Source organism: Plectropomus leopardus, chromosome 24, assembly GCF_026936395.1.
Source record: "Plectropomus leopardus strain MGB_pleo_1.0 chromosome 24, ASM2693639v1, whole genome shotgun sequence".
Lineage (NCBI taxonomy): Eukaryota > Metazoa > Chordata > Actinopteri > Perciformes > Serranidae > Plectropomus > Plectropomus leopardus.
The window spans coordinates 13,788,709-13,814,896 of NC_142199.1; the positions used below are offsets into that span (position 1 = coordinate 13,788,709).

The 26,188-nt window shown below is 39.2% G+C and overlaps 2 protein-coding genes across 2 annotated transcripts in view; both read left to right on the top strand.

The window, feature by feature from the left end:
• LOC121962718 (gamma-aminobutyric acid receptor subunit alpha-5-like) overlaps positions 1 to 26,188 on the top strand; it is a 270,680-nt gene that overhangs the window by 96,052 nt on the left and 148,440 nt on the right. The window contains exon 7 of the mRNA XM_088074904.1: positions 3,958 to 4,020. The gene's annotated coding sequence lies outside the window, so the exon portion shown is untranslated. The remainder of the gene's footprint in view (positions 1 to 3,957; positions 4,021 to 26,188) is intronic.
• spry2 (sprouty RTK signaling antagonist 2) lies at positions 14,689 to 20,274 on the top strand. The gene is made up of 2 exons (XM_042513059.2): positions 14,689 to 15,098; positions 18,212 to 20,274. The coding sequence occupies exon 2, from the start codon at positions 18,260 to 18,262 to the stop codon at positions 19,313 to 19,315; it is 1,056 nt and encodes a 351-aa protein (XP_042368993.1). The 5' UTR covers positions 14,689 to 15,098; positions 18,212 to 18,259; the 3' UTR covers positions 19,316 to 20,274.

Sequence of the window (26,188 nt, forward strand, 5' to 3'; positions counted from 1 at the left end):
CAAAGACGGTCAGCTACAGTTTGCCTCAAAAATTCCTCTCCTTGTCATAGCCTTAATCTAGTCAAATGGAAGCACAGACTTGATACACCTGGCTGTTGCCATGGATTGTTTGTATGTATACCTTCGAAAAGTAATGCAACACAATTTTTACATAACCTGTGTTATTATGAACCAGTAATTTATGTATAATCCACATATCTGAAGGCTGCAATCACGTGACCATTGCAGCAGTAAATGAGGAAAGACCACATAAGGAGACAGGTTGGGGTGGTAGTGGTATGGGTCAAACAAACACAGGACTCTCCCCCAGGAGACCGAAGTTTGGGGCTGTGTGAAAAAAATGTGAACGTTGAGTTAATTAATGTTTGGTCACCATATTTCTTCCCCTAAACCTAACCTACGTAACTTAACTAAACCTAACCTAGCCTACTGAACTTTACTAAACCTAACCTACTGAACTTCACTTGCTGAAACTTAACTATGGTAACTTCACTTTACTTACCCTAACTTGCGTACCTTTACTTACCAAAATCTAAACTATGTAATTTCACTTGCCGAAACCCAACTTACCAGTTTTGGGGTTTTTTTGCCCAAACCTAACCTTGGCAACTTAACATTAACATGCAAGTTTTGGTTTAAATGATGGTGCAATTTGTGGAGCGCCATTTCGTTAGATGTACGAATCGTTGTATGAGGATAGAAAGATCTTGCCCACACCACACAACATGTAAATGTAAAAACACAATTCATGCCTCACCCTAAAGCCATGCAAAGAAGAAGATGAAGGTGATGTTTGCCAGGAGAATGAAAAAAAAGCTTTTACCAGAAGACTACCTGGAGCAGTAATCTTCATATAAAACTCTGACACCTCTGTTCCTCAATATAGTGGAAGAGTAACTAAACATTAATATGTAAACATGAGAGCCAGCACTATTTTGGCCAAGTTTGCCACTGCAGAAAAATATTGTCTCATTTGTGAAGCCTCATAGGGGAGATAATGTTGCTCATTCGGACATGACACAAAGTCTGAGTGTGGATGAAGGGCCAAAATGCAAAAAATAAGGTACATTTTCAAATAAATATGCATGCACGTTAGACTAGACCTTCGATTCAGATTTGATTCCACTTACTGAGGAAGTCATGATTTACTCCAATGTTTACTGTGAATAAACATCCATAAATCAGCTTAGAAATCATAGAAGGAAACGGTCTTTAAAACTATAGAGCATTCTCAAAATCATCGCTTTTTAAAGTTTTTTTTCAAGTAATGAAATTGCAGGTTTCTTTACATCCATGGGCACAACATAAACAGAAACTGCTAACGGCTAATTCGGCATACTTTTTGTTTACATTTGCCAAAATGTAAACAAAAATCTAAGCTAAAAAAAATTCAGAGCTGTTGCCCATGGCTGGCTATCTGACTTAATGTCAACATAATACTGTACCTCATATTTACAAAACTGAGGGCAAAATTATCCTCCTAATCAAAGTCAGATTTCCGAAATGAATATATATTACAATTTAGCAACAATTTGGGGCAGAGGCGAGGCTCAGATTGTCCCATCGACATGGTTCTCATATTCAGGGAACACTGATACTCTCCTGTATTCATTCATAGACAGATATTTTACTTTCTGTTGGACATATAGTCAAAAAAGGGGTGTTTAGGGTGAGCCGGGGCACCATGTCAGACTTTGAAAACCCTGCCCTAATGGATCCAGAGAGCAGCATCCATTTACCCAGCCACCATTTGCCATTTGGATAATTTCTTTGCTTTCTCTGGAATAGTGGAGGGTTGGTATAAGAAAAATAAAGTGCATGTGGTTCACCTTTTTGTAACTTCAGTATAAAAAGCCAACACAGTAAAGATAGCATTCGCAACGTAAAGCTGATAACTGGGTGTGTAGAGTGACACCTCCTCCCCTTATGAATGAGCAGGAAATTAGAGAAACACATTACTGTCAGGGCAGCCAAGAGAACCTACAAAGCACGCCATCAGATCACACCTCCTGTATTTGTCAGATGCATTATCACATTATTATATTCACAGTTTACCCAACTCCCTGGAGAGCGAAGAAAATATGCCGTTGCAGGCTTTTTCTGCCAAAAAGGTTGCCATGACAATGAGATTTCATTCTTTTTTCCCTTTAGTTTCAGTATATTCAACTCTACTTCTTCCTCGCGTACAATTATTAAAATATCACCATTGTAACACTTTTGCCTTAGGATATAATATCTGCTGCTGCTATATATTTTGTGGAACTGTTTCCAGTTTCTCAAACAGAATAATAGAAAAAGAGTGCAACCTTTTGCTCCTCTGAGGTAGTCGCACGGAAATTGGTGTCCCACAGCGAATTGGTTATGATGGGGTTCCTCTTACTGTTGGGGATAAAAATACATTTTTAGCAAAGGCGGGAACATTTTTTTTTATCATTGCGAACCTGCACATTATCAAGCACTGTGAGGTAATCATTTAACAGGGAAGTAGGACAAAAGTGGTTCCACTGTCTCAAACACAATCAGGCCACACAAAGAATGAATGACCTGATGAATTTCTTGTGCCTGATCAAAAGGAATGACCCTGTTTCCATGTCACCTTGCTTTACCGATTTCTGAGCGCCGCATCATGCAGAAACAAAACCCAAGTAGAGCCACCAGTCTTAGAGTTGCACTCCCAGGATTTTGTACGTCACTCCCATAAGGTTGTGGACAGTAGAGGCAAAGACACCCTGAATTTTAGTCCCTAGTATGAGTCAGATTCCCAAAACAGTGGATCCTACATTTCCCACAATGTAACTAAATAGAATCTTTAATGGGAAACACCATGCATAGCAAACACTGACTTCTTTCAAGCCCCCCACCTCCAGTTTGTAATCCACATATTCTCTTATAAATTTGTGGTCTTTCTGTCCCAAGATGAGATAACCCCAATAACTAGGGGATGCACCATGTTGGATTTTTTGCCAATATCTGCAGATATATGCAGATATATAACATAAAATTTGGTTGATATCCCATGCCGATATCGATATATTCACTTTTTTCTCAACATAATTTTAGTGATCATTCAGTCTCTGCTGTAGTAGAATTGTCTCCTTATTATGAATATTCTTATCATGATGGTCCTCCAGCAGATGAAGACATAAAATACAATGCTTTTCCATGTATGTAATATTCATTATTTACGCAAAATAATAAAAATACTGCAACTTAGGGTTGATGGTTTGTTACATGTTTACATTGTCAATTAAAAAAAAAAAATCTTTGTGATTTTTACAAAAATCTGCATATTGGCCAAGTCCAATCGTTCATTTTAAAGCCAACGAGTGCCAACACTGATGATGTGCCAATATTATCAATAATCCCAAAATTGCTGTAATGGACGGTAATATGACCATCACTTACAGTAAGCACTTAGTCTAATTTATGCATCTCACTTTAACTCATTTCCTGGCTCCTACATCTGTATTTATGCGTCACTTCTCACATTATCTCCTTACAGCCAGTCGCGTTTGGTTTCAGCCATGATGGCATAAACGGGTCACGTTTATCACATTGTTCGTTTTCATAAACACTCGGCCACCAGCTGTGTAATGTAGATGCGTGAAAAAGTTTAAATACTTTTTTACCAAAGTTATAAATTTAACCTATTTGTTCCCGTGATTGTGGCCGGCGTACACATTTTTTTCTCAAAATATTATAATTTTGAGCCTCTGGTACGATCTGGAAACACTGCCCCCTGAAGTCTGATTCTTGACTTGGAAAGTCAACAACTCCCACCTCAAAATCCATGATGGTTGCTTAGCGCATTAACAGTTGTGAAAGCTGCAGTAAAACAAAATTAATTAGCACTTCAGTCTTCTTTGTGTCTCGTTAAATCAGTTGTTCAACATCAATCTGTGGCTAACCTGGCTCGGACTGTTTTTTCTAACATCTGGGTTTTCTAACTTGTTGTAGGCTACTGGAACGCAGCTAACTCGACTGTGACATCATTCCCACCTCTGACCCTCGACTTTCCAGGTAAGTGAAACAAAGCATTTGCCTGGTGTAAACATCCTCACACACATCTGCACACTGGTGTCGGAGAAGGTTGCAAACAACTTCCTGTCAAAGGGAATCTCCACCTTCGCCTTAAACCCACTTGTCCAGCTCCTCTTATTGTGATAGATGACTGGACGCTGTATGACTTGCACACACACACTCAGACCCATTAAACACATCACAACAGTGACCCCAGCTGGACAGCTAAAACCCCAAGATCTGATACCATGTCTGGGTTTGTTTGACCTCGCTGCACCTCCTACAGTGGTCACACCTCTAACCCTTTTCATCACTTCACCAAAAGAAGAAAAAGCTTAAGTTAAACCCCATCCAGAGGCTTTCTGCTCTACCACATAATAATAGGATAAAGGATTGGACAGAGTATCTGCACTGTCTGTGGCTGCTTTCATCCAGCTATGTTGCTCTTGTCTGCAGTACAGCCAGCTCTGTTGTTTGTTTCCTCTTGAGCCATACATATAATAGGAATAATGTCCCTTGTTGCAAGCAACATGCCTTTGTGCAATTTTAACAAAGATTAGAGAGTCCTGTTTTTTCTGCTATTGAACAATCCTGCCAACATAACTCTCTGGCCGCCAAGCATCAATATACATACGCATTTCATATTTGTGAAATGCTGATAACCTCATGCACGCAATATATAAACGTCTTTATACTCGCTGACACAATACTGGCACACACAGACTTCAATACACAGAATGAATGCATCAGTTGAACGCCCTTGAGGTTTGCACACCCTCCCTGCTTAGACTAATCTGTGACATTTCTGAGAGCGTGGAAGCCTCTTTTCATTTTTTTATACACTGGAGCTTTTCCTAAAGGATGATATTGTTGGAAACCAGATTTGAGAAGTGTCTGTTTTTTGTGATGGGGCAGTAAAAGTACTTTAGCTAACCTCCCGTCCACTACAGCTAATGAGATCAAGAGGAGCTTCAATCCACACGAGTGTCGAGAGCATAAGAAGTGAGTGCTGAGCAGTGCAGAGGTCAGATTGACCAGACGATCGATGCAAGAGAAATGAGGCACGTACTCTAATCCATAAGGGTGTGCTCTTTACAATACTCAAACAATACTTGTTCAACCAGGAAGGAAAGTTTTAAGTGACTTTTTAGGGAGAGCAGGGGAGGGGGTTTTAAAAAACGTTTTTGCACTCAGAGTTAGATTCTATTTCGTCCTTTTTTTAAAGCATCCAGAGATGAACTTTGTTGAAGTATTTCATTCTGAATTTAGTGTTGATTGCACAATGTAATGGCTATAGAACAATGAAAAAAGCTATGTTAAAATTGGTTTGCCGTTAGCTTGGCTTCCACAATACAATTCTGCCAATGGGGAAAATGAAGGATTGATTTACAGTAGAAAAGGTGTTAACCATTTGTGCAGCAAAAGCAGGAGGAGAACTGTGCTGTTTGTTTTCTCAGGTCCAGCACTAACGATCATAAGCAAGGGACAAATGTTGCTTTGAACAAGTGATTTTGCAGTGTAGCTAAAATCTTGCAGCCATCTTGTGTAAAACCCAGACCCTGCAATCCGAACCTATGTTTTAGCCGAGTTATTTCTCAAAGCAATTTGATGTGGGTGATCAGCCATGAGTCCATAGTAAGATTAAGAATCAAGTAACACTCGGTTACCTCTTTGCATCTAAGCAGCAAACCGCTCTTGTGTGTGCATGCAGGGTATGTGTGTGAGAGAGTGTGTGTATCTCACTGTCTGCAGCTAATCTTGCAAACTACTGGACCAATCTGCCTAATATTTTGTGCACACATTTATGAGTGTGTGCTCAAGGATCTCTCATTGTTGCAGTGATTCACAGTTGTTTAAAAAAAACTTGGCAAGTTTTCCAGTAATCACCTTGTTTGTGTGTTTTAATAGTGTACATTGTTGTTATTTCAGACTATGTTGTGCTGTAGCCTACAGACAATGTTAATACTGTTTAATGTCCAGTTATGATGGACATGGATCAATGATTTGTGGCTGGGTTTTAGTTCTGCTTTGTGCAATGTGCCTGGATAGATGCTACTGAAACGCTGCATCTGCTGGAATTGAGACCTGTCTAGAATACCTGCACTCAGCACAGATGGCCACTTGGTCTCCTGCCGCAGATCTGCGCTCGACCAAGTCCACCTCTAGTTTATTCTTTCAGTACTGAAAAGCTAAGAGAGCTTGTGGAACTCAGTGAACAGCCTGTCTCCTTGCTGATGAGATTCATTTCCAAAATGCTAGCCATTGGCTAAAGTGTGTATGATCTGATGACCCTCGTCTCATTGGGGTCCTTGTTTCAGGTGGAAGTGGAGAAAAATCCTCCTCTTTATAATAGCTACTATATGGCTACAAGGGTTTGGCGATATTCTTGACGATACAACCAAAATACTGAGATTTTTGTTTTTTAAATTTATTTCAAAATCATAAAATAGCAGCAAAATAGGTGTTATAGTTGTATATGTCAACATAAATGTAATTTGCCTTCAAATATTTAGTAAAATATCTTTCAGTTCTTTAGTTTGTGACAAAAGTAGCTCATAGTGAGATTCAGATTCTATATAAAATATAAATATTACATCAAAAATAATCAGTCAGAATGACACATCTAATCAGTTGTCAAATACAAATGTGATGTTGATCTTGGCACCCATGCTGGCACGGTAATCTGGTGTCATTATTAACATTGACAGATTATGTCCAACTATTAACTACACCCCCATTCGCTGTTTGGGAAAAAAATATTGACCAAAAAACAGGATCTAGCATTGTCTGGAGTGTTGATTTTAATGTATTGGGGTGGATTTGTATTTTTTTTGTTAAGTCCAGGTGGGGGTTGAAAAGTTAAAATGTGCAATATGAACAATGTTGGAAAGGGTCTAACTTTTTTTAACAAAATGAATGTAACTAATCAATCCCCCCCCCCCATCCCAGTCATTTTTAAATAATCCCTAACCAGGGAGACGGGGTTTTGCTGGGTGTTTGTAGCAGGTGAAATACATTAGTCCTGAACTGCTCTCCAAAAAACATTTAAAATGTTAATCTTAAGTCATTTAATAAACTTTATAGTCTTGACATAAGATTTTTCAACAGGTTGAGAGAGTTTTGCTTGTTAAAAATCACTTTTCAGACAATATTGGCATGTACTGAAGCCAAATTAAATCATTTTCACATATTGGGGGACAAATTAATCAAAATATAAAATGCATCATATTAAATCACTTGTTAAAATGGACATCTGTGTAGAGTTCAGCCAAGTCAATAGCCAGGTTCTCACCCACCCAGACAAAAGCACGGCGAGCCGAGTCTCACTCAGTACCCGTATCACGACTTGGAGCACCGACAGCAACTGTTATGTGATTCCCTTTTCTCCTCTCCAACTCTGCCCCGACCAAGCATCCACTGAGACGCTTCAGCATCGCCTTTGTGTACTGCATGTATTCTCTGTATTGTAATGAAAAAGAGAGGCGGCAGAGAAGTCAACAAGAGTTGGGACAGAGTTAGCACTCAAAGCGTTGAACTCCATAGGGTCATACTATTCATATTAGTCTACAGAGTGGAATACAGAATATAAAGTAATGGATATGAAGAGTGATGTGAAGTTGTTTTAGAAGCGGATTATTTCAGTTTATTGATTATGTATTCATAGTCACGAGATGTATTTATTCGCTAAATGAAATAGCAGATGTCCTCAGATGTGACAGTCCTCTTTCTGATGTTTTTAGTTCTGATATGTGAAGTAATAACAGTGAAAAATCCAATTCATTTTATTTAGGTCATTCCCCCAGAGCCGGCTACAATATAACACCCTCTTGATCCGAGCCAGTCAGATATTGTTCTGTGTCTGTGGGCAAAAGTCTCTCTAAAAATCAACCAGTCAGCTCTAACTTCAAGCTCAAACACTAACAGCCAATCAGCAGCCACAGAAACAGTACAGTACAGCCCCAGTCAAACTTTTTAAAAAGCAAACTACATGTAGTTACATTTGAAGCAGCTTTGGTTAAATTTGGGTACACTCCAAAGTCTGATCAGCAAAATGTTGTGCTTTTCTTTTAATCATTTCAAGATCTCTTTAGTTTTATTTGATGACCCTTGATGGGGTCCCGTACCCCAGTTTAGCAACAGCTGTTGTGTGCTAAAATGGGCTTAGTCATCACATGTCAAAACAGCGAACTGCCCCAGATCTCCATAAGCCTTAAACTCCACGATTACTGATTTGTGATCTTTTGACAATATGTTCACAAATCTCACATGTACAGTATCAACTGACATAAGGACTTCAATCTGGGCCTTTCTTTGTTGCCTGATATTGGTTTTGTCTTGCTCCTGTGTCCTTTCTCATAACATCTCAGGCCGAATGACTGCAAAAAAACTGTATATAAAATACACAAAGACAGTACTTATTTACTTTATTGCAGTGATCACATTTACTATTTGCCATGTCGTTTGAGTACTGTCAGGCTCTGAATTCATGTATGGAAAAGAGTTTTAAGAGAATAGAAGTTGGTGTCTTTTGTCTTTCCAAAACCAAAAATACAAGACCAAAAGTGTACAAAAGCTGCAATCGCTAGCATGCCTTGCTAACTATGTTACTACCTACAGTTCTAAACAGCGATACAAAAGAGAAAATGTTCTTTTCCCTTAACATGAGCGACACATCCACCAAAAACTTTTTCTCTGCTGTGTGGAAGCCGGTCCTGGATGCTTTCTGAGTTTTAGCAAATGTTAGCCCTGTCCTGCTATTTATTGTATTTGTTTAAACTCCACCAAACCCAGCTGTTACATGAAATCATATATTTACCCATTAAGGGCATATTTAAACCTCCATTTATACAAGATTCTTGTTTTTAAAATGAATTGCTTTCAAACCTCACAAAGTCAGCCGCAAACAGCGTTCTCGGCCAAGTCATGGAGCTAACGATAGCGCAGTTAGTTAACTACAAATCTGCAAGCAACGGCTAGAAATGTAAAAAAGTGACTTATTGATCCATGAAGCTATACAAAGCTCATAAATGTGCACTTGTACTGTTGACATTACTGAAACAATATGCCAGCACAGTGCTGTACCTGTGTGCCATAATGGGCCGCTCATCAGGCTACAGGATCATATCACAGCAATATAGCGGCTTGAGCTCTGTCTCAGCATGTGAGCCAGCGAGGGAGAAGAGGCGATGGACTTTGAGACTCTGTCCTTTTTACAAAGCTATTTCAAACAGTTTGCAGTGTCTGCTTGACAATCCAGACACAGTTCATCTCCCGCAGCAGCAGGAGGTTTAGGTTTCATTTCAATTTTCTCTTTTTTTTATGTGTAGGACATTCTGCCCGGCTCAGCGGGAGTGCGATTCACTGTTCAGGTATTCTGGGAGAAGAAAAGAAAGGGCATTGCTTGTGGCGCAGGACAAAAACTTTTGAAATTGCTGTAACTCAGCCATCATTAAACACTCAATTTTCAGACCTTGCTGGCTCCACTGTAAATAGACATTTATCATGGTTGATTCAGCAGCCTGAAAGATGGCTGGGCGAGTGTACGTGACGGATGAACGCAAGCTAAATTCAATTAAATTGCCTTTTATTGTCAAGGTGGATGAACAAATCTTCAGGGGACAAGATAGGTGAAATACTGTTATTGCCTGTCACCAAGCTATTAATTTAAAGGGTGCTACAAATGCGTTAATCTTCACTTTTCTTGTGCTGAAGTTCGGTAAACATACTTTCCAGCATTTTATCTAGTGAATACAAATGCTAAAGGTGTCTTAATTTGATGGCTGGTGTATAGCCAATAAAGATTTTTAGTGTGAGACATCCACTCTTGATTGCACCGTCCCTTAAGGAAACAGATCTGATTGAAAGTGTGCGATGTGCCCTGAGTAAGAAGGGAAATGATGAGTGTCTGTCCACTTAAGTGTAAGTTTCCAAGCAAAAAAAAAAACCAAACATACTCAACTTTACATAATCAGCAAGGTGTTAGTGTGAAAGAAGAGGAAAATGAGTCATCAGCCTAAATCTTCACCCTTCACTCATGCTTATGCATGGCTGCATAGCTCATCAGCAAAAGTGCGTCTGCTGAGGATTCTTTCCAAATGTGTTGCCGTTGCATCATAACACCACAGATGTGAAAAGTCAGTGAATGAATCTTGTTGTTTACATAGAAATCCGCAACAGTCCTTGGAGGAAATTGCTGAGACGAGAAGGAGCTAAAACAAAAGGGGACATTCTGTGCTCTGGCAGATAATAGTCTTTATTCTCGTCTTTTGTTCAGGGAGTTTTCACGCTTAAAACGGCATGTTTTGTGCTACTGTGATCTTTAAATTAAGATGTCCAACAAATATCCTAATTAGCAGAATGGAAACTCTACAAGCTGAACTAGTGGCCCCTTTGGGACGTGTTGGTCCAGACAGACAGAAGCAACGGATAAACTAATAGAAAAAAGACAACAGCTGTAACACTCTTGACTTTAACTCAGGTTGTGGTTAAAGACCAAACTACAAAAAATATACAGTTTTGGTAAAAATTGCTTCTCACCTCATCAGTTTTCTTGTGCTGTTGTTACATTTCTCTTCAAAACATTTGGAGACAACGTAATGAGCAACTTGGCAAGAAATGTACCCCAGAATGCAAAAACAAAGGTCATTTTCTTTTTGGTTGTTTTTTACTTTTCTTTTTTGTGTTTTTATTTCCATGTAATTTTCTTGTAACTTATTACTAATTCTTGCTAATTTTTGAGCCTTTTTTACAAAAAATGGTCAGTCATTTACACATCAGCTGATTCGAAGCAACATAGGCATTCATTTGGAATCGTGTTTCTGTCTACCTGGACAATCTCAGTCCAATTTTCACTCTCCTTTTAGCTCTAATTTGCTCTGTAACCACTCCTGAGGGAAATATCTGTCTCTGAAGCTACTAAATTCTCCACAATGTTCATGGACAAAATGAAACCTAACTCTTAATGTTGTCCCAACATTTTACCAATTTCTTTTCAACACCAAAATCTGAATTCAAGCGCCCACCAAAGCTGCAATCAGTTGATAAAGTGGTGTAGGTGTACTTGACAATCAACTTAAAGAACCTGCAAATCCACCGCCGTTTTCCGTCTGACTCAAGTTCTGCTTTCATTAGCATCCTGAAATTGCCCCGGAACAATGTAATTGCCCACACGCAGCTGTGAATAAAGGATGTGAAGTGCTTCTGACGTGGGTAATGAATAAATATTGATCAGAGCAATCAGAAACTGTAACTCAGGTTTCTGTTTGTTTTGATATTGTGTATTAAAGTGATAACACAAAGCTAGAATAATAACTTCTAAATTCTCCAAACAAGTTAGCAAACTTGCCTTGTAACAATGTAATATTTTCATGAATATTTTTCACCCCGTGAACAAAAAGGTAAATGAACAGCAGCCGGTGAGACAGGAAAAACAAAGGACGATAAATTGTTTAAAGGAAGAGGGAAGTCCAGAGAGCTTCCTGACCTGGATCCAAGTTAATTTGCCAAGTCATACTCTGAGTTGATTAAAGCGACCTTTCCCAGTGGTGTGGTGCTCACAACTTCATAATTACTCTGTCTGGGATTGATCAGACACTCTATTACTAAAACAAAAGAATGGGAGGAGAGAGAAGTCGAAGCTCTCATTGTTTTCATTGAAGGGCTGCTCTTTCTGTCCATGTCCCAGACTGACTGAACATGGGCTAATTGGTCTTTTTTATTATTTTATTTTTCTTCATAGCTGGCTCACATTGTGTTTGGAAGCTTGGCTTTTAAGGTGTGTGTGTGAGTGTGTGTGTGTGAGTGTGTGTGTGACTTGACTTTTCAGCAGGGCACACAGCCAGAGTACACTGACATCTCCTGCCTTGAATCTAATATCAAACTCACTGGTTCTCATTTAATTTTTCTCATGTTTCTTTTGGTATTTTGGACCTGACACGACGAGGTTTGACATTAACTGTGTTTATATGAAGGTCTTCTAAGTCATGGAAATCTCTAAAAAGTCATGGAATTTCACAATCATGTTTTCCATGCCTGAAAAAGTCTTGTAATTAAAAAAAAAATCATTGAAAATCTTGGAAAACTCATGGAAATTTAGTTGTGTGTAGTGGAATTGTCACAGTAATCATTCGTGGATAACTTTTCAAGTAATGTAACACAACAGGAAATATGTTTTCTGTAGCTGTTGATATAAAATAGCTCTAATATTTTTGACATTTTGCTCACTGTCACGTATATTTCTCCATTTTTACATTTGTTCTCTCTCGATTTATACCAGCTAGCTGAAATAATGTTTGAATAGAGTTTAAAAGAAAAAAAAAGGTTTGTAAGGGTCTTTGGAAAAGTTTTAAAATTTTGTCTATGAAAAAGTTTGGGAACCCTGTTTTATACATTAACATACATGTAATTCACTGCTTCCTAACAAGACAAATTGTGAGTGGGAGTCAATGGCATCACAGAGGATTATTAGGAAAGTTTCCAGATTATTGTCATGAACATTTAAACTGATCTGATGGTTTGCTGCTGTGTGAAATCACGTCTTTATTCATTACAAGCTGCGGCATCACAGAAAATCCACACGGGGGAGCTGCTCCACTATTATTCTTATCAGCTGAGAGGAAACCCAGAACAGTATATTGGCTTGTTAATTAGCTGTATCTGCTGCCATGGATTAGTTTTAACCTTAGATCTATAGCAACCTAGCAAGGAGCCTGAAATGGTTGTAAATTAGCAAAATGTCCGTCGGATTAACATCCAGCCCTGAGAGTCAAAGACAAGTCAGTATGCACATGGGAAAGTACTCCAGAGCCCTTTAGGAAGACAGTTAAAAGATATTACTTATTTTTACGTTTCTGTCAAACTGGTTTAAATACCATTGTATGTGGACAAAATCTATAATTCCAGCTAAAATATCTGTAGTTATATTGTAGTGGTGGAAAGTAACAAAATACATTTACTGTAACACCGCACTGTACATAAATATTTTCATTTCATTTTACTTTATAGTTGTCCAACAAAATATACTCAAAGTAGAGAGTTGAGTACTCTTGTTGAGTAGTATTGTTTGGGATTAATTAACATATTAGCAGCATTTTAATTGATATTGTACCTGATAAATGTCGATCCAGTTTTAACTACTTTATATACTGTTAGTCCCCTCAATATTTAATACATGTGCATTTCTTTCCCTCGATGTTAACATTAAGAGAGCCAAAGACTTTTATTTTGACAGAATTGAAGACATTTACGCTATAAATAAATGCAGAATATGCACAAATGGGTGCTTAAAATTCCACCAAGAAGCAAGAAATTAAGTATTTGATGCCCAATCTCAAACCACCGCATTTTGTGTCCCTCCTAATATTGAAATTTTAAAAAATACTTTTATGTTTTGTTTATGAAATATTAATATATAATGAAGTTAGTGTTGTAATAGGTTACAGTTTACTTGTTATTATGTAATGATTACTTATTGATTATTTTATATATTTTTAAGAATATGATGTAACCCTCAGCAGTCACCAACATTTTGATTAGTAACTGTAATTAAATATTTTTTTCCAAGTACCTGCCGCTGATTACAAATACATTTATGTTGTACTTTAACTACATGCAAGCTAAAGTAGTTACTTCCCAAAGTGAAATGTATTGTGCTGGAGAGTGCAATATTTCACTCTCAAATGTAATGGAGCGCAAGTAGAAAGTGACTTAAATTGGCAGTATTTACCTCAACAATGTACTTTGTGTCCATTCTTTTAGGTATAGGTAAAAAAACAAATATTTTAGTTAATCCCATGAAACATAAAATTGACTTGATTTCTTTAAAAAAAAACATGAAAAGTAGACAATGAGAAATTAAAAAAAATGACCCCACAAAATTGTAAAAAAAAGCTACTAGAAAATTACCTAAAATTGGTAAAAAAAAAAAAAAAAAAAAAGAACAAAAGGAACCAAAACAGGCAGTGGCAGTGACCTGAAAAGTGCTAAAATATAATAATTTCTGATAATCAGAAATATAGGGTTTTTCTATTTTTCCTTAGTTATTTGAAAATTTTCTCTAATTTTGAAGTTAATTTTCTTTTTTAGCAATTTGAAGTTGCTTATCTTTTTTTCAACTTTTTAAAGGTTGAAATGCTTGGGAAAGGCACATAAAACTGATGACAGTCCAGGTTTCAAAGGGTTAAACTCAGAAAATTGGATGTTCTTTAAATTAACAGTATTATTTATTTAGTACTATTATTGTTTTGTTGCATTAATACTCTATATAGTAAAAGTGGTATGTCAAGTCGATTGAAATATATTGATATTTAGATTGTTATATTGTTGTAATAGTTAATAACCTGTTATTATACGCAGCCGAGAAAACTATCCCTAAACTACCGCAGCAGAATGAACTCTGTCACACATTCATTTCAGTGAAGTGATATGTAAAGGGCTGCTTAAGAAATGGGTCACCAACGATATGAAACAGAGGCCTTTACGAGGGCAGCCCTCATGCTTCCACAGCAGTTGACCAGCAGTGTTTGGCCCCTGCAGTATAATTGATAAGACTGGGTGTGAATGGCTGCTCTCTAGCAGCCAATGGCTGCGCACCGGATGCGAGATATCCGCTGCAACAACAAGCGCTCTGTTCCCCCTTCAGCTTGACGCCATTTACAGCCCAAATCCCGACCTCCTCTCCGGAAAGAGCAAAAAAAAAAAAAAAAACACTCACATACACACACGAGAAGAAGTACTTGCAAAGCCACAGCGCCTTGCGGATAAAACACACCGAATTATAACTACTTCTACGCTGGAGTTTTGACCCTCGTTTCACTTTTTTCTTCTTCTTCTTCTGCAAGAAAAGTGAAGCGAAGTTCGGCGGTGACTGAAGTTTTCGCCTCTTTTAATGCCTCGTGCTCTTGCGCAAAACATGGGATTTACGTTTTAGCGCTGCCTTTAATGAAAATGCGCCCCGGTTGGAAACTTTCTCAATGGATTTTACCGACGGCTTTCCAGACTGAGTTGCTGATTTATGGAATAAACTCTCACCCAAATTGGATTTATTTCACCTAAACGGGGGCTAAAGCGTCGAAAGCACGGTAAGTGGAGCCTTTTGTAAACACCTATTTCTTAGCTTAAGTTTCGGCGAAAAGTTGATTTTCATACTTTTTAGTATTTGAATGTTAACTTAGCTTCTTTATAACCCCCCCCCCTTATTACTTCTTATTATTACTATTACTATTATTATTACTATTACTATATTGCTTACTACACGCGACAAGGTTACTTATAATGTTACAGTTGTAAGAGAAGCGGTTGCGTTACTTATGAATGCTTTTGAGTGGCTATTTTTTATTAAAAAGTGCTAGCATCTACAATTAGTTTATGCCTTCAAGTCTACTGTTAATTTTTAAAAAAATGTTTTGCCTCCCTGCTGGTGTCAGCTTCATTAGGAAATAGTCGTGTCCCACTTGGCACGTTTACTCATGTGTGCACCCTGTTTCTTCCCTCCCATGCAAACATCATATCTACTGAACCTATATGATAATATTTATCCTTTGCACTCATCTATACTTGAAATATTAATCTGCCACCCACAGTGGAAAACACTGCTTTATCAGATGTGTATCAGAAACAGTATGACTCAGTGGATTTCTATATATAACTCACAGTGAGTTTTGTCATTTTTGCTTGAAAAAACTTTTCAAATCTCTACCCTGACATTTTTTAAGAGCCGATGCCATCAGTGTGCTCCACATCCGTCAGCCCCCACACTTCACCCACCCACTGTGGCCAACATGGCTTGTACACAGGGCCCTGTAAGTGGATGAGGGGCCGCACGTCCCCCACCTAACAGGTTAAAATCTGAGTGTGCCTGCAAGCCCTTCATTTGGAGCAAAAAAGGCTCATAAATCCCAAAGAACCCTCATGCATGCTCACAGAGAGCAGTGCTTCACTCCCACCCCCACCGACACCACCACCCCTTGAACACATCACTCACACTTTACATGGACTCTTTCATGCTCCAGACTTTTTTATCTTGTCACTCATCTTCTTTTCAAGAGTGTCACAATGTAAAATGCGTTCGAATGGGGAAGGTTGCTGCAGGCCATTTGTCATGCAACAAACAAAAGCCTTTCCTGTATTGTCATTGAAAAGGGGGGAACCTCACAAGCCCAAAGATGGCATTTGAAAGCTAATTACCACAAGGAAGGAGAATTAAGGCCACTACTGTCAGTTTCTTTACTTTGGTGTGATGCGTTGATGAAAACAAGGCTGCGCATTTGAATATGTTAGCATATTGCCCTGTCACTCTGCATTTATCTCATTCTTAGCCTCTCTGTACGATGAATCACTTAGATTATAACTGATTTGGGGCTGTGAGTGCCTGTAGACTAGAGGTCAGAATTTCAGTTCAAGGTTGGAAACCTAAAAATGTAAAGAGGGCTGAAAAAAGTTGCCCATTAGTTCTGTTGTTCTGATTTTCACACTCACTCCCACACAGAGCTTTAACTTTCCATGTCGGTGTTATCTGTTTGGCCCATATCAGTCTAAAGTAAAGTACCCTATTTTCCTCAACCCTCAACAGAAAAAAATGAACTTTGATCATCATCATACACAGCCTCTGAGAATGGAAATATTGATTCTTATCGATAATAAACAAGACTAAGATATTTAGCACATTAAATGGTAAATATTTCCTTCAATGTCGTACTCTATAATTACATAAGAAGCATAAGCATGTGTCTGTTTATGGCTGCAGCCAACATTTTATCAGAATCAATTAATCTGGGGATTATTTTCACGATCAATCGTTTCGTCTATAAAATGTAAAAAAAAAAAACAATTGTTTAGAAATGCTCAAAAATGAATCCAAAAAGTCAACCAACAGTCAAAAAACCCCAAACCTTTTATTTATTATGTTAAATTACAAAGTTAAGAAGCAAATTCTCACATTTAAGAATCTAGAATCAGCAAATGTTTGAAACTTTTGCTCTAAAAATGACTAAAGGTTATGAAAATAGGTGTTGTTTTTTTTTCAATTGACCGACCAATTAATCAACTAATCAGTGCAGCTATAGTCAGAATATTAGATTGTCAATTTGCTGCCATGTATGGCAAAAGAAGAGCATCAAAGTATCACAACTGTGGCGCTTTAGCCAGCAAATATTTGACACCGTTTTAAGAATGCGAGTTTTGATCATGAAAGTAGTTACAAACTTTTAATCAATAAATTAATTCATGAATTGACTGATAGTTGTAGCTCTATTTAGATCACTTTTTGACTGTTTCAAATGTCAGGAAGTAAAATAAATGCCCAAATTGATGTGTTCAATCAATCAGCAGATATAAACTTTTATATCACAAAAGACCAAAAGAAATGGGATACATTAGTTTTAGTTGAACCGGTGAAATTTTAACAGTTCATTAAGTAACCAATTAACAATTGTTGCATCTATATATATATATATATATATATATATATATATATATATATATATATATATATATATATATATATATATATATGGGGACGTATTCATTTTTGAAAAGATGTTGAAAGACGACAGGAAATGAGGGAGGGAGATGTAACATAGTCCACAGCCAGAGTCGAACCAGAGACATTTCAGTCTAAGGCTGATGTCTTTCGTAAGTGACCCGCAAAAACATTTTCCATCTGATTAATCATTTTCTCCGGAAGATTATCTTCAACCACTTCTCTCTATCTTTTTCAGAGTAAATGTGCTTATTTATTTTCCTTGGTTAGTCACTATTGTGTCATGCGTGTGGGGAAACAGGAAGTTTGCACCAACTTCTGGCAGGGAAGCATCAAAATTCGATAAATGTATCAGCTCTTGAGCACGATATCTAGATCTGCAACTTGAAACAGCTTTTAGTAAACGAACTTGTTGTCTTTTGATTTCTATGTATTTTATAGTAGCCGCAGTCGTAGCTGTAGCTACATAGACCCTCTCTTGAGCTACAGCAAGTCTCCAAAAACTGATTCTAAAAGCCCAACCACCCCTCACTACTGGCTCCAAACATAACATCAGCTATGTAATCAAACACGTTCATCTCTCGCGCCGACACTGTGATGTTTGTTAGGCCTTATTTCCATAGTGGTGTTTGTTCAGATATCAGTTATGATTTGCATGCCGTCGTTTGCATGGCTTGTCACAGACAAGATATAAACTGTCTCTTTCTGTTCCAGGACTTCAGATGTGTCCCATGCCAGCCAGAGTGGCCCTTCAGTCCCGAGATGGATTCCACAAGTCAGAACGACAGCGATGGGGGAGGAGGACACCGCAGGTGGTCGCCATCACCGACCAGCTCTCCGCGCACGCAGCATGACGAAGGGAGACCGCAACCACGGCCTCCACAAACCCACGATGGTCCGCCAGATCCTGGTTTGACCAACGTGCAGCTGCCTCACACTCCAGCAGTGCTATCTCTAGATCAGATCAGGATAACTGGGAGTAGTAATGAGTACACAGAAGGGCCCACAGTGGCCCAACGGTCTCCAGCCTCTCCGCACAGGCAGCAGAAGAGTGACTTGGTTCCGTCTCTGGGTTCAAGGACAAGTGGGCAGCAGGAGACCCGGGAAGAGGAGCCCAATAATCTCCGTAACCTGCATTCATTGACTCAGTATGGAAACGCAGATATCTCCTCCAGGGAGGGCGTGCTGCGGTCCTCCAGTGCAGAGGACTCTCAGAGTAGCATCAGGACCAGCGTGGGGAGCACCTCGTCAGGACAGAGGCTCCTCAGCAGCCCGACAGGCAGCAACCAGATAATCAGAACCCAGCCCAAACGTGCAGAGCTAAACTCAGAAGAGCTGAAACCCCTGAACGATGAGTCCAGGGCTGTGTTGGCCGTGCCTGGCAGCGGAACCTATAAAAGTCAAGATATACACACCAACAAGTGTGAGGACTGCGGTCGGTGCTGCTGCCCAGAGTGCAGTCGCCCACGGGTGCTTCCTTCCTGCTGGATGTGTGGCCGTCGGTGCGTGTGCTCGGCGCAGAGCGCGGTGGAGTACGGCACGTGTGTCTGCTGCGTCAAGGGGCTTTTCTACCACTGCTCCAGCGACGACGAGGACACGTGCGCCGATAAGCCCTTCTCGTGCTCGCAGTCGAACTGCTGCGTCCGCTGGACCACCGTGTCGCTCCTCTCCCTGCTCTTCCCCTGCCTCCTGTGCTACCTCCCGGCTAAAGGATGTGTCGCTGTGTGCCAGAGCTGCTATGACCGAGTCACACGACCCGGCTGTCGGTGCAAGAACACGAACCCAATCCACTGTGAGGATGTTGGAAAGCCAACGTAGACGAGCTGGTGGTGAATGTTAAAATGCAGAAGGATGGAAAGACTCCATGTTGACCGAACTGATAGATGGCCCTGTAGTTGTGTATTTGAAAGGTTTGATTAGAGAGCTAATGAGTTTTTGTGTTTTCCATCTAGATCTTCACACCTACCACCTCTGGGCGAGGCATTTTGACTCAACATGTTGACAAAAATGTTTCTTCAAAAGGCACTGGAGGTGCATTCACTCACCCTAGCGTTAGGAGTTTCACTTGAAAGGTAAACCAAAATAAGCGCTCCACATGTTAAAAGGTATGAAGACATATTCAACTACTGTTTTGTCCTGAAAATTTTTCACTCAAGTGCCCAGATATCGTGTTGTTGCTATGAGAGTCCAAAAGGATAGCCTTTTTGTTTTTTAACATTTAATACAACTTATATGCTAAGAACAGACTCCTATTACTAACTGTATGTAAAGTAGTAAATGCAAAGGGTATGTACATTAGAAAATGAGTTTGACAGATGTTTTATTTTTGTACATATAATAATACTTCAACTGTGAAAAGTTTTCTGCCACACCAGAGGCACCTTGGTAAATCCACATTTACATGAATCAGTAAACATCATTCACACAATGTTTGTACATTCACTGGAATGTATATCAATCATTTTATGTAATTTACAAAGGAAAAATCTTATCCCTTCTACTTGTAAATTGTACAGTGACCTTATATGAAAAATTTATTTTCTAATTCCAACATTGCTTAGTGTAAAGTTAAAAGTATATATTTATTTGAAGGTTTATTATTTTATAATGAAAAATATTTATTTTGAGAAAGCATTGTGTCACCTGTTATGGGACTACTCCGTGGTCGCTGCAGATTTCGAGGTGACCTGTGGGAGTGTCGAAGCTGGATGAATAGTTCACTATGAATTAGAAGACAAATATATTAACGTTTGAAATTAAACAACCTTGAAGTCTGACAGAGTATTTTTCCTGTTTTTATTTCTCTTGTGTACACTTTGAAACATGTTTGTTATGTCACAACTCACTAACATTTAGAAGTTCAAGACAGTCCTTATATATACTAATGTGTAGTACTTTTCAAGAACTGGTATTGTTGGGTATTTCCAAAATTACAAGACTTTTTACCAAGGCAGTAACTATGATGTATATTTTTGGAGGGGGGGGGCACATCCTTCTCAGTATTCAAATGAGCTTAAAATGCCTCCCCAACCTGCCATACTAATAAAAATTGTAGATTGAAAACAAAATGCTACAACATGCAACCATGTAGTGCTTCCCAAAATAAGCAGCAAATGGTACCAGAATTATAAGATATACTTAACAAATTGACATTTCCATTGCTATTGGGTCTAGTATTACAATGTACTGCAGTTTTTCGTTATCATGCAATGCATATTTATATAGTATATTGTATCACTGTACTTTGTTATGATGTGGCATTTATAATTAGTTTTTGTTTTTTTTTCTGATACTCAGTCCCCCAATATTGATTGCATGGTTATGGCCCTGCTTTTTACTTTAGATTAGTAATACATTTTGCAAAGGAAACTGCACCTGCTTATGATCAATCATATATCATAAGAAAAAAGATTTCAAATCTTTTTCTTTTTTTTCTGATTTCCAAATTCCCTCCTCCCTTGATTCTTTGGCATCGGCCTTGTTTCTTACTACATTTCAGTACAAATTTGTTTTTGTATAGGAAACTGTAAATTAAAAAAACAAAATGCCAACCAATTCCCAAAAGGTGCTAGTTACAAATGAACCTGTTAACATGTGGAATGATCCAAAGAGGTGTTTTTTGAGCATTACACAAGTTTTACAGACTTTTGTGCCCTGGTCCCAACTTTTTTGAAAATGTGTTGTAGGCATCAGATTCAGAATAAGTGAATATTTTACAAAAAAACAATGAAGTTTATCTGTTTGTTTCATCTTGTCTTTGGACTGTCGTCAGTTGAATACGGGTCTAAAAATGTTTTGAAAACATTGCAACATTATTGGAATTGGGGTTTTAAGTTTAAAAATAAAATTCTGACCCCCCAACCAACCAACCAACCAACCAACCTTCCAACAGATTTGGTCCCCCAATCTTAACTTCATGGCTACGGCCCTGTAAAAGTACCAGCTTTATCTTGAGCCTTGTCCAGATTGTTTAAGCCAGACTTAAGCACAGTTTTTGACAATTTTAATTGAACCTCGGCACGAACATCTTAAGCAGAGCTATCATCAAGCCCCGCTCTGCAACACAATCGCTCCACGATGTTTACAGAGATCAAACAAGGACGCATTAATGTTCACCTCAGGCACTCTTTAAGAAAAACATCTGGCTCTGGTAAAGCCATGTGTGTAGGAATGTGCTCGTGTGCACATCTGTTTGCATGCACTCCACAAAATGCCTCTTTGGAAATGATTTACCTTTTTAAAATTGGGTCCCATCACCTCGTTTTTATCCTATAAATCACCTGTTTCTTTGCAAATATGCGTTCATGTAAGCCTGCTATTACACTCTGGCGCGGCTTCAAATTCATTTCATACACACTCCCTGGGATCCTGCAGATACGAGGCCCTTTTTTTTCTCCTTTTTTATCAAAGGTTTGTTCAGGAATTCCTTGGTTTTGAATGTCCCTGCAGGCGAAACATAAGCCTGAAACATAAGCCCCTGACACTTGTTGACAGCATACGGACGTGTTTGCGGCACGGTATGCATTCAGAGCCGTGATTGACGCGCCGAGGCCTAACCTGCGCTCACTTGTTTGTTATTCATCCCCAGCCTTTGACTGAGGGGGGTTTGCTTTCCATAATTATCAACTTTCACCTATTTTGCAGTGTCTGTGGAGGAGATGGAAACCTAACGGGGCCGAATCCCATTAGAGACAGAAAAGGGAGAGTTGATCTCGTGTTTAGTCTTCATCTTTCCAGTCGCAGGCCTCCTCTCTCCCCTCCATTGTCTCAGCTGTGAATGAAGAGGGAAGGGGTGGCTGTGGAGGAGGAGGGGGTGGGTTGTTAGGAAGAGGGACCGCAAAGGGTTAAAAGCATCACTTTGAATGACAAAGACCTAACAGTTTACCCCCGTATTCAGCCCGGCATGCATTCATCCTGTTTTCAATAGTCGGGGGGTCATTTTGGCTCCCCAACGCTCCTCTCAGCTACCTGCTCCTACTTGGTATTCCCATAGGGAGATGGTTGTCTTGTTGGGGGGTGGGGAGGGCAATCAGTTGGATGTGCTGAAGAAAAAATATTTGTTAGGATACGCAGTTATTAAGCAAAAATTATATATTTTTACTTGTGCTAATGAGAAAAAAGTCAGTGTTTTCCCCTTTATTGCTACAAGTTTCTTGATTTATCAAGTGTGCAACGCTTTAAAAAAGAAGTGGTTTTCTCAAAGTAAAAGAGCCCTCCTCGTATTTTCTCTGGTCATTTCAGTTCCTCTGGCTTTTTTTGGATCTGAAAGAGTTTCTTGGCAAAATGCTGTGTGCCTCTTTTTGAAATAGTGTGACCTGGTGTGCAGGGTCAGGCGCACATAACCTTGAAAGAAAAATGCCTTCTTGGACTGATGTGAAATCAGAAATGTCTCAAAAGTCAATGATAGCACTTAGAAGTAATATGTTCAAAATCACTTTATTGCATCACACTGTCATTATCAACTTTTATAATCTACCAGTCAACTACCAAGCATGCACAGACTTATTCAACCTATATATGTGTAAAAATAAAAGTGAGAGTTGGTGCAGAAAAGCAGAAAAACAAGAAACACGGAGAGAGACTGTTTATCCATCCGGCAGTCCCAGTGATTTGGCAGCAGAGAGTAGCAGGAGGAGGAGGAAGAGGAGGAGGGGATGTGAATTGGAAAAAAAAATAAAAAAGGCCCCAGAACGGCTCTCTTTGTTGGTTTTAGCCGCCGTGGCCCCCGCAGCTCATGGCGGCTGTGGGGCAGAGCGGCCTATTCACCCTGCTCACCAAGGCAGAACGCAGCACAGGAAGACAGGAAGGAAGCGAGGCTATTCTTCATGGACGCATTGTCTGTCTGTCTGACGGCCAGGCTTAAGCAATCAAACAGCACTGAGAGAGAGAGAGAGAGAGAGAGGGAAAAGAGAGGAAATGCGGGGAGGTGAGGGGATGTGTGCCACCCTGTTAAAGCATTACAACTGTTAAAAATATAAAGACTACAAGGCAAAAAAAAAGTAATGAATTTGTCGCATGTAAGGAAAATACTCGCTTTATTGTTCCATAGTGCCCAGTCCATAATGCCTCTACCTGTTATCTCTTACTTGTTTGAAAAAGAACATTGTGAACTTAATGCATAAATATAGTTCTAAAATGTAGTTAAAAAGCCATGTAGTCAACATTAGGGGGCCTAAATCTACAGGGCGGGCAGGGGATTATATAATAAGCAAGTACAGCTGCACAGTATACCATACGAATTGGCAGTAATTGTACACGCAGAACTGCAGGACGCCATAATAATGGCAATTTAATAATATTTTAACAATAGCGAATTTTCTTTCTTTTTTTGTTTCCTTTTTTCTTATTATTATTTGATTATCTTAAACACTGCATGGTTTCATAATGTAGCATAACTTTTTAAAATTATATTAGCCCCTCAAAAATATATATTATAGTTGTTGCTTTGATAAAAAAACTTGTAAATTAGTGGAAAAAAAACATTCTATACTGGCACTTGGAAAGTACTACACATAAGTGTGCTATATATGCAGTTACTTTTAAGTTGAACTAGAGAAAGGGGCCCAAAGTACATGGGCCCTCTTACTTGCAAAATTGTATTCAAATCAACATGTACTGACCAGAAGGAGATTCAAAATGACCACAAAGAGATGCAAAAAGACACAAAACAACTACAAGAAGGGTCACAAACCACAAAGACACATAAAACAACCAGAATAGACACTAAATAACTAAATAATAACTATAAAGAGAAGAAAAACAAAAAGAGACGAAAAAACTATAAACTCTGTGTGTGTGGTTGTGTGTGTGTGCGTGTGCATGCACGCTCCTTTGTGGGGGATGTGTGGGGGCCTTAGGTTTTATAATACGCCCCTGTATATGGGTCAGCTACATGAGAAAAGTGTGGACTGAGTTTCAGTTTGGTTACTCCATTTATGTGCCAGTAGCACTGAATTTAAAGTACAGTAAATGAACTCAAACTACTTTAAAGTGTTTTATAGTCCTTTAACCTACCATTGGCAGAGGCTCATAAATATTTGCTTTTTTCTTTTTTCTTCTCTTTACCCATGCTGACGATGTCCACTATTTCATGTGAAAAGCAGGGATGCAAAAGCAGCAGAGTGGAATCACACTCTGTGACAGTAAAATATGTTTTTTTTTCCTTGTAAATAGAAAGAAAAGTCATTGCAGTGAGGGTTCTTTTGTCTTTGGTGGTAAATCATCTTCCCGTAAGTGGCTGGACTTTGCCACTGTGGTTTATCATGTTCGACGGTGACGACAGCAGAAACTCAGACTTACACAACATACGTTACTGAACTGAGAAGATGCTTTCAGTGCACACAGAACACTGTATGCCCAAAACATCACTTTTAAACCCAACATTTAATAGATTTAATACAAGCTTTTGTCATCACTCATATCGGCTGTATTTTGCTGTAGTTTAACACATCAAAATGGCCGTAAGAGAGGCTTCAGAATGTAGGTGTAAAAGAAAAAAACCACACCTTTCTCTTCTCTACTGGTGAAGACGTTTTCTCAGAAGCTGAACTTTTCTTTCTGTTTTTCCAACGTGGGCGGCGAGAGATGCACACATCTAGAGCTTCAAACTAAAAGCGCACCACCTGACTGTGGTTTTACTTTCCATTGACTTTGTCCTCTCTTACTCTCACTATGTATTCAGTCGAATAGAATTTGAAATAAGTGACACCTGACATTGTAGCATTGACTTGTAGTGACAAATCCCAAGTGCTAAAATGTCCAAAATGACTCCTTTCATATTCCACCTTTCGCCCTTTTTCATATCACTTTGTGTAGAGTTGCAAGGAGATACGTTCACCTCCGCAGCTCTGGGAGAGTGTAAAGCTTTGCAAGGTGAATTACGGGGCACGCCTGCAGTTAGAAATCTTATGCAACCCCAGTTCTTTCTCAGTGACAGCTGAACTACTGTTATGCCTTGAGGAGGAAGATTACAGCAGCCAGAAAGGCAAAGAGAGCAAGGAGAGGGAGCAATGGAGACACTAGAGAGGGTATCTGTCATAAAAGTTTAGTGAGTGTGAAGAGATGGAGGGTGTGTGTGAAGTATAAAAGGCTGCAGATAAGTCTTTGCACATGTCGAGAACTTTAAAAAACCAGACCTGTAGGCGTGCATGTGCGCTAATGTTCATATGTGCATGTGTATTCTTGCACACGTGTGTGTTTCTGTCAGCATAATCGAGTCTTTCGCCCAGACAATGAAGCCCGACTGGAGGCCTAAGTCTAATAGCAGCACTTAACTTCAATCCACCACAGGAAGTTGGCTCATCTGCACGCGTACACACACACACACGCGGAGTCGGTCCGTTGCTGACAGCCAGTGGATATTTGTTGGCGACACCGTGGCTGCAAGGCTCTTTACAGCTTAGCGGCCAATTGTTGTTCACCCAGATACACACACGCACACACACACTAAGAGCTTAGAGCTTCAGTTGTTATCCTGAAAGGCAATCCTGATCCCTCTGCTACACAGTAGGACAGACACACATAAAAAGAGGAATTAGTGCGGTCTGACAGCTCACTATACCACATTGCATTTAGTGTGTGTACGTGTGTGATGGTGGCAATTATGTGTCTGTGTGTGTGTGTGTGTGTGTGTGTGTGTTTGGTGGGTGCATGCACATGTGGATGCATGTGTGCAATCCCTAACAGACTTTG